Source organism: Corylus avellana, chromosome 5, assembly GCF_965113065.1.
Source record: "Corylus avellana chromosome 5, dhCorAvel1.hap1.2, whole genome shotgun sequence".
NCBI lineage: Eukaryota > Viridiplantae > Streptophyta > Magnoliopsida > Fagales > Betulaceae > Corylus > Corylus avellana.
In genome coordinates this window covers 25,188,075-25,202,685 of record NC_142494.1, presented here as the reverse complement: position 1 = coordinate 25,202,685, position 14,611 = coordinate 25,188,075, and the positions used below count along the sequence as shown (strand labels likewise).

The following is a 14,611-nucleotide window of genomic DNA, read 5'->3' as shown; positions in this document are numbered from 1 at the left end:
CTTCCATAATTTTCTTAGAGTCAAAATTGTGATGATTTTTTTTTTTTTTTTGTTCAAGTTTTTTATAATGATTTTCAATACGAATTTGGGTTCAATCAGAAGATATTAAAGAATATTCTCTGACAAAAAAAACCTTTTACTTCAAAACAAACACAACTTAAAATATATAATTTGTAAACTTTAGGGTAAAGTTCATTTAATCTCTCAAACTACCACTTCAATGGTAATTTACCCCTCAAATTATCAATTGCGACAATTTACCCCTTAAACTACCAAAACAATGACAATGTACCTCCCAATGCTAGCAAAATGATGAAATTACTCCTATATAATTTTTAATAAGACAAAAATACCCTTAAAATTTTGAAAAAAGTTAGTAAGGGTAATTTTATCATTTTGTTAAAAGTGGAGGTACATTGTCATTGTTTTGATAATTTGGGAGGTAAATTGTCGCAATTGATAGATTTGACGTAAATTGTCATTAGAGTGATAGTTTGAGAAGGTTAAATGAATTTTACCCAAAAATTTTATTTATTGTAGAGGCAAGAGGAGAACTCTATTAAATAGTTCCATTCAAATTTTCATTATCTTTTAATGAACATACAAAGACACAATGACTTGGAGTTTTATAATCCAACTTACCGTACAATTTCCCACACAATTGACGTTCAAATTTATCGGTGGAAGCTCCAGATTTTGGTAGTGATACAGTATTATACTTTTCTGGGTCGGCGTTGAATCTTCAATAAGTTGGCAGCTTCTCTTTCCAGTTCTGTATATTGAAAAGGTCCGTTTTTTAATGATCTTTATGATCGAACAATTTTAGAAGTTTATGTTCTGCAAGGGTGATGGCTCGCAGACTCTGTTCCCGCCTTTCCCTCCTCCCATCTCTTTGCAAAGTTCCAAAACCCCATTTTCAACCTTCACTTTCTCCAAGGTCAGATTCCTCTTCTCTTCCATCCCATAGACTTATGTATGTATGCTAAAAGATATTTATTTCTCTCTCTTTTAGTTTCATTGTAATTTCTGGTTGTAATGTTTGTTAGCATGGTTTCTTGACGAAATCTGAGAAACCCCATTTCGCTCTGTCTTTCAGAATAGAGACCCTTTCTGATTCAGCTGGAAGTGGTTCAAGACATCACATTAATTTTGGGTTTCACCCAAATTTTCAAGGTTTGCTTCTGCTTTCAAAAGTTTTGGATTTTATGGCTTCTGCCTTCGCTATTCTCACTGTTTTTGGATGAGTTTCACAATTTTCTCTGTATGTAGAAGACCCGTCATGAGTTCGTGGTGGTTGGTGAACCCATTGTTCAAAGCTAGTGGTGTTATGCCATGCAGTCTATGTACTTGTACAAAGTCCTTGTAGAAGAAAATTAGATTGGTTATTTGAAAGTAACCTATTTCGACACTTCTATATGTGGTTCTGTGTTAGGTGCTCGAACTCTCAAGCGCGTAATGGGAAAGTTTAGGGTAGGTTGAAGAAACCTGGACTTCCTTCAAACATACGTTTGGGGAATAATACTCTTGATAATTTTATTCATAGGATCAATTGTCTTTAAATAAAACTAGCATTACAAAACAACTCCAACTCATCTTCCTAACAAGTTGATGAGTGATAAGTGCTAAAGATAATAACTGAAGATAAGATAAATGCTGAAGATAATAACTAAAGATAAGATATGATAAAAAAAAAAAAAAAAGAACTTCTGTGAAAAGCTTTTATTCTTGGACTGCATAGAAATGAGTATATATTAAAGGAAATGCTAAGGTTTTGCGGAAAAATCATAAATTTTATGGCTGATTAAATTGCGTAGTCGGTCTTGAAATAAATATACATCATGGAGTAATTGGGTTTGAGTGGCTTTGACAAAGGGGGCTCTCCAGTTTTGGCTTTTGGTCCTCTTGACTTCCAAGCATATTAATAGAGCCTAATAGTTAGCTTTTTTAAGTGCCAGTAGATAAGATATACTTTTAAAAGGTAATGCACTATAAAATTATGAGTGCTTAAGAATAGTGGAACTTAATTATTATCGTCGTACTGGTTGGGGCTTTAGGTTGCCATCATCAACAACTAGACCATCCTATAATTCTTATCTGGTAAATAGATGCATGAAGTTGGGCGGAACTAGAGATTTGTGTTTGGGAGGGTAAAATTCTAAAAAAAATAATTTGGGGGGTCAAAAATTAAATTTTATAGGAATTTTATAATTTTTATAATTTTTTTTTTTTTTTGGGGACCACCTTGGGCTTTGGGGGGTCTAGGGTACCCCAAGACCAACGTGGTTCCGCTGCTGCATGAAGTATATATGATAATACAGATACAATATAATTTTTTGGGCTACAAATTATTTGAAGTGATTTCTGTCATTCTCCTTAATTGTAATTCACAGTTACAACAAGGGTTTAGTTTAGCATTGTCTACTGTTGTTCTTCATCACAGTTGCAACAATGATTTGTGAATGTTTTGCAGCATCACGATCATATGCTCGTGGTAGGCGCAAACATTATGATCTTTTTGGCACTGCGAAACCAGGTGATGAGGAATTCAGAAAAACATGGAAGAAAGAGATGGATGAAGATACTAGTCTATGGACAGGAAGTGAAGATGAAAGCGATGATAAAAAAGATCCAACAAGTCATCTTGAAGAAGAAATCCGGAGAGTGAGACAGCAGGCAAAGGAGCACTCTGACCTAATTGATGCTGATGACAGTGATGAGTTAAGAAGTGTGTGGTCCGGGAGTGATGAGGAGAAGACGCTTTGGACGGGTAGTGAGGGTGATGATGATGACGATATTCCTACAGAAGCCTACCCAAATGAAAGTAGTGATAAGCATATCGATAAATTGTTTGAGTTTGAGGAAATGCCTAAATATCGAACACTCTCTGAATTATTGAAAGCTGAAGATGAACCAGAAGAGTTGTCCCCAGGAAAGCAAGCTAGGAAAATTGCAGTTGAGAATGCTTTGAAAAAATTGAAGAAAGGCCCAGATGGGCGTTACACTAATGTGTGGGAGGTCATGAGTGATTTAGACATCCTAATTGGAGCATTTGAAAATATTGTTTCAGGACCAGAGTATACCGAGCTTAGACAGGGAGGGCCTAAGAAATTGAATATTCAGTTCTTCAAGGATATACAAGCGCGTATGAGAGATCCAAATTATAAGTTCTCACCTGAGTTAAAGTTGAAGCCAAAGAGCAAAGTTGTATCTAGAAAGAAGTGGCAAAAGGCACAATCTAGACGGAGGAAAGCACAAAAGCGTTAAGTTGTAACAAGTTAGGTATGTATATTGTTTGTCCCTTGAAATTTTGCCATTTCATGTTTAATCTATTATCATTGATTTTTCTGAGCTCAAAGATTAGCCTCCACTGTTATATGATCATTCAGTCCATGCATCTGAGGAAGATTTCTTGATTTCTTCAACGCCTCAATAACCTTGGTCATTGTTTTGTTTTATTTTTGGTATCTGCTTTTTAATGGTTGCAACTTGCATCATGGGAGACCTTTGACAAATTTCCTTCTTAGTTGAGCATTTAAAGGCAGAGTGTCAAAAGAATTTGAGTTAAACCATGTGCTCTGTTTTGTGTGCAAACAAGTTTATGATTTTGAATTTTGGCCACATATAGGCTCATGATAGTGTTATAAATTAACCTTTCCAAAATAACAAACCATCATGGCTCTGTTTGTTAATAATGCATGTCAGAGGATGCTTTTTGTATTTGGTTTGAAAGTGTTCTAATATGATGAAAATTGTTTTTGTGTTTTGAAGAGTGTTTTGTGTTTGAGTTGTTTTTTAATGTTTTTTTAAAAGAAAAAACAAAACACAGAATGCAGAAAACAAAAGTTTTTACAAATGAAGCTTAATCGTAACAATATCATCAACTAGGAAATCATTCTCATTAATATAGAGCTTATAAAGTACTCACTCACAAAGTCAAGCCACTTCTAATTACTACTGGGAAGTCTTAATAGAAGTTGCCACTCATGGAGAGAAGCGAAGATGTAGGGTTTATCATCTGGGGTTGATGCATGTGAACACTGTCATTCATCACCATATTGTTGATCGTGTTTCTGTCATGCATGTAAGTGTTCATCATCTCAGTTGATGGATAGTTGTAGTGGCACACTTGTCTGTTGGCCATCATCATCGATGATGGATGATCGTACTCGTGAGGAATGTCTTGATACCCACCAAATTCGTGGCCTCCTAAGCCAACAAAGCCTGCAGAGCCATTGCCATGAAAACCTGCATGGCCGCTCAATGGTATGATGTTGTTTTCCAATTTGTCATGACCGCCAATTGGGAGTACTCCATCCCCACCCAGGTTTGCATTTTGCATGGCTGCTATCAAATTTTGATTGAATTCACCTGTCTCGGCCTCGGTCCCCCTACTCTGATCAAAATACCTTTCAGATCCCCACCCATCATCTTCTCTGCCAAAGGTGGGGAACATGTTCTGATTTTTGGAGGCATTGAGGCCATTCATTAGATATTGGGTTTGGTTCTGGTTGTTGTCATCGTTGATCAATTTGGCTTGTTTCTTGTTAGAAATTGGAGACCAAAGCTCGGCATGTTTACCAGATCGGACCAGCTTATTGATCAAAGTAGAAGAATCCACACTACCTGTGACAGTGACCTTCTGCTCATCTGCGTCTATGCTTACTTGATAAACACCTGTTTCCAGTACCCAAAGTAAATAAACAAACAAATAAATATATAATTAAAAAAATGATAGAGATAAACAATAGAAGGATGAGGGATTGAGGTCACTGTATTACCTTTTTTTGTGGGCTATTTATTTTAAATAAACACTCACATTGTGGCAACAAAGCCAACAAAAAATAAAAAGTCGGTTGTTGGGGTATTTTTTGAGTAGATGTTTGGTGGCCAAATCACCACTTAGATGGTTTGTTGGCAACTCATGATGAGTGAGGTTAAAAGTAATTACACAGAAATTTTTGGAAAAAAGAGTCCTAGGGAATAAGGACTGAACATCCGAGTAAAGGCACCACTGCTCACTTGGACATATGACTAGAATCCAACATCCAGGGAGAGATTCTTGACGCTCCAAAGGACCAAAAAGCCCAAAATAGAATATCAGCATCATTATCACCAAACCTTGGTAGTATCAACAGTAGTCATTGATGTGCCATTGAAGGCCTCTTACTCACTAGATGTGAAGATTTATTGAACATTCTATAGGATTTATATATATATATATATATATATATATATATAGACTCTGCATGTATGCTCGATCACAAAAAAAAGCCTGTATGCTTACTCACTAATGTATAATGATTGTTCAATTAGTTAAAAACAAAAATTATATGATGGATAAAAATGATACTGTTAAATTTTTTTAAAAGAAATTTGGGTGTATTCAATTTAGTACCTCCAATTTTTCGGAGGAGTTTCTTCACTCTCTGCATGCACCCTTGACAGTTGATGTGCACTTTGAGAACGCATGTCTGAAAGAAAAGAATTAATCAAACTCAACACAAAAAGGAAGCAAAAGTTAATAAGAATTGAGAACAAGTCAAGACAAAAAAGAATAATAATAGCAAAAAACAAAGAAAAGAGGACCTCAATCTTTAAGAACTCGAACTCATTTGTTGACATTTTCAACAGTGCTGTGCTGGTTACTTAAAAATGAAGGTGGTGTTTGGAACTCTGGCTTTCGCTTTTTCCTATTTTCTGCATTTCTCTACAGTGATTTCTTTCCTATTTATAGAACCCAGTTGAGCAGGTAAATCAAATTGGTTGGAAGCCCAACACTGCAGAGCAGAGGTAAAATCACGGATATATGCAGAGAGAGAGAGAGAGAGAGAGAGAGGTAAGATGATTTGACAAGGCTGAGAGACTTGACACATTTTGACAGGCATAGTCCATGTGCCTTTTCTATCTATTTTTAGTCATGCACTCTACATTTTCCTGCCAACCATTTTCTCGTAATGGTTGCATGGTTTAGACAAAGTCCAGTTCGGTTGCTTCCTTGGTCCCGACTCAAATATTCCTTGATTTGATTTGCCAGTTTGACCAATGTACTCTTTTTTTTTTGGGGGGTGGGGGGTGTGGTCCTTGAAGGCTTGAATGAAGCAACTGAAATAGTTTTCAGTCTTGAGGATGCTGCTTCCCTTGAACTAGCTAGTGCAAAATTGACTGAAATTTCTTTGGATTTGGCCAAGGTTCAGCCCTAACTTAGACGTGATATGAATTATGCACCTTAAGAAACAGACACGAAAATAATCAAATGGCATTTGTAGGGACAGGATGGCGTTTTGGATTTAATTTGTACTATGTTAACACAAATTTTTTTTACATGTTCTGAAAAGTTCAAAAACATGTTTGTAACACTTTTCACATGTCTGTTACGTGCATCTGTATATCCAGGGTTGGGCGTCGCCAAAATATCGGTAAAGTTGAAAATTTTACTGACTTATTCTGTCAAATTTTTGTCCCAACACCGATAGGCAGTCGGTAAAGTCGGTATGTGAAAAAATTGAAAATTATCGGCGAAGTCGGTTGGTAAAGTCTGTTCAGTTAACAAATTTTATTTCGCCAACCGAATTTGTCAAAAAAAAAAAAAAAAAATTGCCTACCACCCATTGGTTAATCTTTGTCGATAGAAATCGATCGGCTATCAATCGGTAGGTGGTTGAAAGTCGGTAGGCGGTGAGTTTGCCCCGGCCTATGTATATCCATCTTGAGGGATATTAAACTTTGGGGGTGAATATCAAATAAGGGTGTCCTAACAGTTTGTTAGTTACCGTAGGAGACCACAATGTAAAGTTTTGAGAAGCGTTTAAAATTTTATATTTTGAAAAGGGCAAAAATTAAGAATTAATTTGATGGGGTCACATTTGGAGAAAAAAAAAAAGTGACGTCCAAGAAAGAAAATACGTTTAATAAATTTTGAGTAGTGTTTCTTAAAAAAAAAAAAAAAACAAAAACAAAAACAAAAACAAAAAACCAAAATAAAGAGTATTTTCCAAAATAATTTTTTTAGAGTTTACATTATATAGTGGTGGCTACCTGGCAGTAGCCACTAAAGTGACCGCGCTAGATAATTCTAACAGTCATTGTGAGGTAGCTAATGCGGAACCCACACGTGGGTTTTGCGACTAATGTGGGGCCACTAGATAGATCTAGTGGCCAACACGGAGGATTTGAAGGGGAGAGGGTGCTAGACAAATCTATAGGCGACTGTAGGGTGGTTAGACGACCCTAGCAACCAACACGGAGCCGCAAATGGTCCTTATAACCACCATGGGGTTGCTCGACAGATTAGCAATCACCAGGGGGATCATCACCATCAACGGTCAAGTGGCCACTATGCTTATTTAATTAATTTTTATATGTTTCCATTTTTTGCATGTAATTAGGCAACCTTAAACCTGGAAAAAATGTACAACAGTCTCCACACGTAAAAATTTTACTTAGTTAAATGACCTAGGGAGAATTCCACAATGGCCTTTCCCTTTTTATTTGACTCTTCATCAATGAGTATTCTTCTTCATCTTCTTTTTTCTTTTTCTTTTTCTTTTCTTTTCTTTTTTTTTAAAAAAAATAATAATAATAAGGGAGAAAATTACTAGGAAGAGAGGGATCCTTGTCCCTGTCAAATCAAATGGACAAATTATAAATAAGAAGAAGAGAATCCAAGAATGCAGTCAGAGAAAAAAATTGGTAACAGTCATTTTCATAGATACTTAATACGCCAATAGAAATAACCGAGGAATCACTATCATCATAGTAAGGACTTGTTTGGCTGCAGCCTGCATAAGACATAAGAGGTGTAAGAGTTATGTTATCACAGTGTCTTGTATCTGAATTTTACTACGGAATCTGTTTATTTCGGTGGTTATATATATAGGTCCAAATACTCTTATAATTAATCGTTTTTCAAAATGACTTTTCTCTTCGTCTGGGAAAGTCAATGAGAATCACACCCACCCAATTATGAGATTGCAGGCGTTTCACTCAGGGCCGGCTCAATGTTTAATGGGGTCTTACTAAAAAAAATTGGGCCTTAAATTAACCCCAAAAAGAAAAATAATTATTAAAAAAAAATTTTGGACCAAATTTTTTTTTGAGCCTTATTAACTCGGGAGCTTTAGGCGGACGCTTGAGTTGCCTAGCCTTTGAGCCGGCCCTGGTTCCACTTCATCTTTATGACGAAGAGACAGTTAAAGTATATATTAGCTGGATGGATGTAAAACAAACTTGTTTCTTTCACCATACTACTCAAATGAAAAGAAGGCAATGATTTCTTCCATTTACGCTTCTTTTGAATTAGTAGGAAGTTTGGTTCCAGGGCAATTGCACTTTCGGTGGGCCAAAGGCCACGAACAAAAGTATGTTGGCCTAAATCATTGGGAAGGTTTTACACTTTTGGGATTCGAGAATTGAATTAAGCACTCTATTATATTCCCCCACCTTCAAATCATAGGGAGGAAATAAAGGATCCACGGCATCCACTTTATTGAGAGACATAAGATATTGTCTGCAATCACAATTTCACAAGTCATGTGAGATTCAAATGGATTCTACATTTTGGATGGTTCAAATCATTGCGTTCAAATTGCAACGAATGTATCCAAAGCTTTATAATAATTTAACTTCTTTCTCGATCGTTAAGTGCAAAGAGATTTGTCAACTATTAGGCCAACAAAGTCACATGGCCCCACAAAACACATCTGCAGAGGCCCAAAATCGGTTAGTAGACAAAAATACTGGCTCCGAAACTCGGTTCTATTATGATATGCGCAACTGAGGATCCGCTCCGATATCAAAAAAGTATATGCCAAGTCACATTATTAAATTTAGGGGATATGAGATGCGTAAACCTAAATCATCATGAGAGGAAACTCCACGATCATGCTAGAACATGGTGTGAAAGAAGTTATATCTATAATATTAATTATAAACCAATAAATGTTGGCCTCAAACTCAAAACTCGGATTTAACACATTTATATTTCCTTCACAAACATTATACTGACCTAAACATTAGAGCTATCTTCCGTCGGCACCCAGTAACAGGCTCTAGCTAGTGCTTACATCCTTTATGTTTAACATATATGAATTGATCCGACGTTTGACACTAGAAAACTATTCTAATACTACATATCACATGTAACCATTGGGCAAATCAAGTTATCATTATTGAATAATATTTTAGAAAATTCTCTCTTATTATGCTATTTTTGATACTTTTAAGATTAATAAGATATCCATAGTTTAAGTGAATGAAAAAGATTTGATTGAAGAAGATTTTACATCTAATATTCCTAGGCGAATCACTCAATTTAAAGTGAGGTATTTTACTTTTATTAATACCATTTTAATCTTAAAGGCTCTTTGCAGTAGATGGTCCGAGAGTTACCATTTGTTTTTCATATGGATTGGTATCTCCTTATTGTCGAATTTTGTTGATCTGTCTCTGTCTAATCAAGTTGACTTCTTGTTCAAGATCTTGACTTTTGGTCAAAGAAATTCCCCAAATCGGACTGATCTGACGGTAATGCTTGCTTTGGCTAATTAAATTAAATTGGTGATAGATAGATAAAGAAATAAAAATCTAACTCAGTGGGTTAGAATCCCAACAACATAAAAAAATTTGGATAATTCTACCACAAATTGCAATTAAAATAATAGGATGTTGGAGTAATGGATGCATTTTGATGTGAATGAAAGCACCAAAGATTGCTGAAAAGGCCCAAAAGCTCACTCATTTAATACAATTAAGTTTCAAAAAAAAAACTCCAGGCCAAGGGTGGTGCTCCCACTCCCAGTAATCATCATTATATATCCCTCTTTTGGCCTTAGGTGGATAAATCATTAATTAATTAATCAATCAATCTGTCTCTTCATTATTATTTTCTAATCAAGCCTGGCGCCGACATGCCTCAAAGATATGGTTTGCTTAATTAATTACTAATTTATAAATTTTATCATCCCAGCGGCGCCGTTTGGCATTATTGGTATATATATGGAAGGTTGTTTCTTATTGCCCCTTCATACAAGTAATTAGCTGCTCCATCTTTCTACTTATAATACATTTATTTTACATTCACTGACGTGACGTAATTTAAATAATTTTACATAAAAATATACAGAAATTTACTTTAAAAAAAAAATATTACATCAATCCGTATAAAATGAGTATAAAAAATAACACGTAAAAAAGATGTTGGAAATAAGATCAAATCCAGATCAAAGTCACGACCATCATTTTGAAATTGAGTGCTACGTCATGCCATTAACGTTAAAGCCAGAACTTAGGGATATGGCGTTGAAAAATGAGGATTCTTCTTTGATCACCACCAGGTTTTACGGGAGAAAATTTGTAATAGAAAATTCATTATACGAAACAGATGGGAATGAATACAATTAGGTCGACATTTATATAGTTGCAACATGCACTTCTTAAAGCTTAATTAGCATATATAATATAATATATTACAAACGGGAAATTGTACATGCCCCTCGCACTAACTCGTATTTGCAATCACCCTTAAACTTTAAAGTACTAGTAATTTTCACTTTGCCTCTAACGCCCCCACCATTATTTTCTATTAATTTGGATGAAAAATATATCGCGCGATCCACACTTGACTCCAATTGTTCAGTGGGGGTCTTTATGGAAGGAGACCTACGGTCTGGCCCGATCCCGATCGATTCAAAGATGAGGTACTTATAAGTAGGGTAAGTATGATGACCCATTGGATATTGGTGGTTGGATTTGATGGAGAAAGTGATGGGATTGATAGACAGAATCTGGCCGGCCGGCAACCCTCGTTGACGAAGCTCAATGATGAAAGGGCCGAATCGACTACAAACCATCCATTAATTTGTGTACAAGGCCAAGCAACTTCCAACTCTCCGCATATGTTCACGATTCTAACAAACGGCCCCCTCCTAGCTAATCAACGTACATTTTAGCTTAAATTGTAAGTATTGTTGTTACATGAATGGGGTCCCTTGGAATGTTGCTTTAAATATTCCAACAAGGCATTATAATATAGGTATACGTGTATGGCAGTAATTATCATTATATTAGCTAAAGCCAGCAGTGAAGGAAATATTCTCTAACCCATTTAAAATAATGCCAAGTGTCTATAAACATTTAAAAGGCACATTAAATTTAGTCTAAGTTAGTAAATTGCTATTAATGACTTTAAGAATTTAATGTGCTTTTTAAATGTTTATAGACACTTTGCACTATTTTAAATGGGTTGGAGGATATTTCCTCCAGACTAGTTTAGAAGAAATTTATGTTCTTAGCTGAATGCCATCCAATTGAAATTAACAGTCATTTTAATCATTATTCCATCTTTTTGTGGTAAGGAACCATAATCAATCTTATATATACTCCAATGGGACATCATCCCTTCCATCAAACCAGCAACAACTCGGGATAGTTTAATTGGACGGGTTGATGACGATTCATATTGTAACACTTCCGTCCTACTTTGAGGAAAATATGAGTAGTTTACATACAATAACGCACTCGTAATAACAGATTGTAACACCTCACTTGATTCATTTTATCAAAATTTTCAATTATGTGGCACTATATATACCGTTTGATTCTACCAAAATTTTGAACATAAAGCTTTCTAAAGTACATAGTTAAGCTCCCAAAGATTGAAATCACACACATTTATATATACCTATAGTCACAAAATACATGGTCATGTATCATTGCTGCATGTCACATTCATACATGGGAGAAAATGTTACAAGGTTCTTGTCTAGAAGAACCACATCGTTCGTTTTCAGTAACATATTTACATGATGGAACATGCGTTCACATTATCATCACTGAAGAGTGAGACAATGTTGTCCTCAGGTGCATTTGAGGCCGGAAAAGCTTGCACAACGTTTCGAACGAAGCCGGATGGTGCCCTTCTGTCGTAGGTTCCAGAAGCATAAGGATAGTGTACCAGATGTTGAGGGATATAAGGCCAAAATTCAGCTCTCTTCCCTGTACTCTTCACTCTCTTCAACACCTTATTTGGTTCAACATAACCACTCACTGTTACCCGGTGTTGCTTTCGGTTCACCTCCACAGATTTTACACCTAAATGCAATTTTAGAGCTACAATTGATTAAATAAATTTACCCACAAAACAAAATACTCAAATATATATATATATATATATTTGGCTGTTCCCCATGCACCCTTTTTTGCTTGAAAAGAAAGGAGCTAGACTCAAAGAAAATCAAAGAAATTTAAACCAAAAAGAGAGTGTGTGTATGCGTGTGTTAATTTTGACAGAAGTACGACACCAATATGTTAAATTACCAGTTATTTTAGAAGTTTAAGTTAATCGAAAGAGGTAAATTTAATTACTTAACCTACTGCTATGACAACTCTATGACCAAGAAAGAGAAAGCCAAAGAACTACTTAAACCAGCTGGCAAAACAAGTACTCGACCCCTTGAGTGCAAATGATGTTTTGGACACGTACGTCCGTGGCAAAAGCTCGAATTTTATCTGGCTTATATGTAGGAGACGCTCTGTATGGTGTCGGGATCTAGACGAGACAAAGCCGCTTGTAACTCGGTTATAAAATAAAATAAAATAAAATAAAAGGAACTGTACGTGTATCTACTCTAGGATTTTTCAGTTCCCCAAGTGTCATACGTTAGACAAAGAAGGGGTAACAAGGGAGGTTTTGTAACGGACGGGAGCTGAGACCTTGTTTTGCAGTCTATTGTCTGCATAACTGTCAGCTGTCATAACTAATTACAACGAAAAAAGAAAACATGTAAAAGTTTAATATTGAATTATTGATGATGGGTTTTCAGAGGTTCACACAGAGCATTTGTTTCCGTTTATTTATTTATTTTATGTTTGTGGATAATTTGTTTTTCTTATAAACGCAGCTGCTATATGTATGATGTATCCCTTTCTTTCACGGTTGCTTCATGTGACATGTCAGGGAATTGCAATGCAGGGAACAAAACAAAGCTAAAACAGAGAGAGAGAGAGAGAGAGAGAGAGAGAGAGAGAGAGAGAGAGAGAGAGAGAGAGCTTCAGAATGTAACCTTTCATGTTGGTAACAGCATTTTTAACTCTCCTTTCACAGCCATCACAGTCCATTTTGACTTTGATCTCCACTGTCTGGGAAAGAGAACATAAACCATCCTTAAAGTTTAAGAAACAGGGTCACAGAACAAAACATAACAGTGTCTAACTGGCGATAATATATTGATGAGTACCTGCATTGCTTTGCGCTTGCTCCTTGTGCTGGTGACAGTGCAAAAGTTGGAGAGGTAATCAAGAGCACCCATTTCCCTTCTCTTTAGAACAAAGCAAATAATGAGAGAGAGAGAGAGAGAGAGAGAGAGAGAGAGTTATATGATACACTGCGAAGGCTCTGAATATATACATATATATATATATAAGAGAAGAAGCTGCTTGTTAGATTTAAAAGAAGATATATATGAAAGAAAGCAGGGTCTAGAAAATCGAGTATTATTCCATAAAAAAAAGGGGGAAAAAAAATTCCACAAAGCATGCTAATGTGTCTACAAATAATGAAAGGCAACACTGCTTTTGGGTATGCTTCTTTGTTTATTGTAGTTAGGTTAAAGAAAAGATATTTGTAAAGATCTCTCATACATGTTTACTTTAGTTTTTCTTTTTCAATAAGAGTGTGGTTTTGCTTTCCAATTATTTTATTATGAGAAATTTGTATTAAGAAATTTCCCCTTTTTTTGAGCATCTCCAACGGTGGTGGCTATTTTACTTATTTAAAACTACTACATTTTCAACACAAAGTACTCCAACATATTATCTATTACACTCTTTATTGTCTTTAATTGTTATTTTTCAATATGCTTAAGGAGGGAGAAACTAATAAAAAAACAAAAAGTAAATCATTGTCTTCAATATTATATTTTATTCAATGTGCTACGGTGAACTTTTATATGACTTTCACATATGAAAGTTCACTGTCACAAACATTTTACTTTGAAGTATCTGTTGGAGAGCCAAAAAACATCAATAACTCATTTGATTAATGTTAGTATCTTGTGGGTGAGTGACAGTAAATGTGAAACAGAGATGATCCATTTCATGATTCATTTTTGTTTCATAATAGCTAATGATTTATATGGTGTTATGTCATTTACAAATTTTAAATGATGTGATAACATATTTATCATATGACACCATATACACCATTAAATCTGTGAAATATAATATGGACCTTGAAACAAATTTTATCAATTTCACTCGAAACCGCACCGATCACATTAATGAGTTTTTAACTGCATATACACCCACGCATTTATAATATAAACTATTGAGTAGCAATGATGAGTACTTATTAGTGTATAATGATCGAGATTACCATCCCCCCAATCTCTCTCATGTAAATACTTTTTTTTTTCCTCTTCTTTTCTTCTTTGATTTAGAAATATTTTTACTTTGTTCTAGGCTGCTAGCATTGGCATCGGGTGTGCCAAGGGCTAATGTTTAATCGTCTAGAAGATTATATATGATTGTCAATCATCAACCCTAGAAAGTTCAAAGAAGCTCTTTGAGTGATGGCCCTTTAAATTCCCATAGAGAATCTCCTGAATTATGAGCTACC

At 35.4% G+C, this 14,611-nt stretch overlaps 3 protein-coding genes across 5 annotated transcripts; 1 reads left to right on the top strand and 2 right to left on the bottom strand.

The window, feature by feature from the left end:
• Positions 1–619: 619 nt before the first annotated feature.
• On the top strand, positions 620–5,929 carry LOC132182646 (glutamyl-tRNA (Gln) amidotransferase subunit C). 3 transcript variants are annotated; one of them, XM_059595949.2, is made up of 4 exons: positions 620–937; positions 1,097–1,173; positions 2,471–3,279; positions 5,750–5,929. In XM_059595949.2, exons 1-3 carry the CDS (start codon positions 849–851, stop codon positions 3,262–3,264), a joined length of 960 nt encoding a protein of 319 aa, XP_059451932.2. In that variant the 5' UTR covers positions 620–848; the 3' UTR covers positions 3,265–3,279; positions 5,750–5,929. The 3 variants fall into 3 exon arrangements, with proteins under 3 accessions (XP_059451932.2, XP_059451933.2, XP_059451931.2); XM_059595950.2 differs by having other exon boundaries at positions 5,735–5,929; XM_059595948.2 differs by lacking the exon at positions 5,750–5,929 and having other exon boundaries at positions 2,471–3,380.
• On the bottom strand, positions 3,964–5,725 carry LOC132182647 (uncharacterized). Its single transcript, XM_059595951.2, has 3 exons — positions 5,587–5,725; positions 5,396–5,471; positions 3,964–4,674 (listed from the first exon to the last, which is right to left on the bottom strand). The coding sequence occupies exons 1-3, from the start codon at positions 5,620–5,622 to the stop codon at positions 3,965–3,967; spliced, it is 822 nt and encodes a 273-aa protein (XP_059451934.2). The 5' UTR covers positions 5,623–5,725; the 3' UTR covers position 3,964.
• A 5,865-nt stretch (positions 5,930–11,794) lies between the features above and the next one.
• On the bottom strand, positions 11,795–13,305 carry HIPP21 (Heavy metal transport/detoxification superfamily protein). Its single transcript, XM_059596349.2, has 3 exons — positions 13,233–13,305; positions 13,059–13,134; positions 11,795–12,087 (listed from the first exon to the last, which is right to left on the bottom strand). The coding sequence occupies exons 1-3, from the start codon at positions 13,302–13,304 to the stop codon at positions 11,795–11,797; spliced, it is 441 nt and encodes a 146-aa protein (XP_059452332.2). The 5' UTR covers position 13,305.
• Between the last annotated feature and the right edge of the window lie 1,306 nt (positions 13,306–14,611).

Coding starts and splice junctions, on each gene's coding strand:
- LOC132182646 (XM_059595949.2), top strand. CDS start 849: ATGGCTCGCAGACTCTGTTCCCGCCTTTCCCTCCTCCCATCTCTTTGC. Junction 938..1,096: donor CAACCTTCACTTTCTCCAAG/GTCAGATTCCTC, acceptor TCTGTCTTTCAG/AATAGAGACCCTTTCTGATT. Junction 1,174..2,470: donor GTTTCACCCAAATTTTCAAG/GTTTGCTTCTGC, acceptor AATGTTTTGCAG/CATCACGATCATATGCTCGT.
- LOC132182647 (XM_059595951.2), bottom strand. CDS start 5,622: ATGTCAACAAATGAGTTCGAGTTCTTAAAGATTGAG. Junction 5,472..5,586: donor TCGAGTTCTTAAAGATTGAG/GTCCTCTTTTCT, acceptor CTTTTCTTTCAG/ACATGCGTTCTCAAAGTGCA. Junction 4,675..5,395: donor ACTCCTCCGAAAAATTGGAG/GTACTAAATTGA, acceptor TACTGGAAACAG/GTGTTTATCAAGTAAGCATA.
- HIPP21 (XM_059596349.2), bottom strand. CDS start 13,304: ATGGGTGCTCTTGATTACCTCTCCAACTTTTGCACTGTCACCAGCACA. Junction 13,135..13,232: donor GCAAGCGCAAAGCAATGCAG/GTACTCATCAAT, acceptor TCTCTTTCCCAG/ACAGTGGAGATCAAAGTCAA. Junction 12,088..13,058: donor TGCTGTTACCAACATGAAAG/GTTACATTCTGA, acceptor AATTGCATTTAG/GTGTAAAATCTGTGGAGGTG.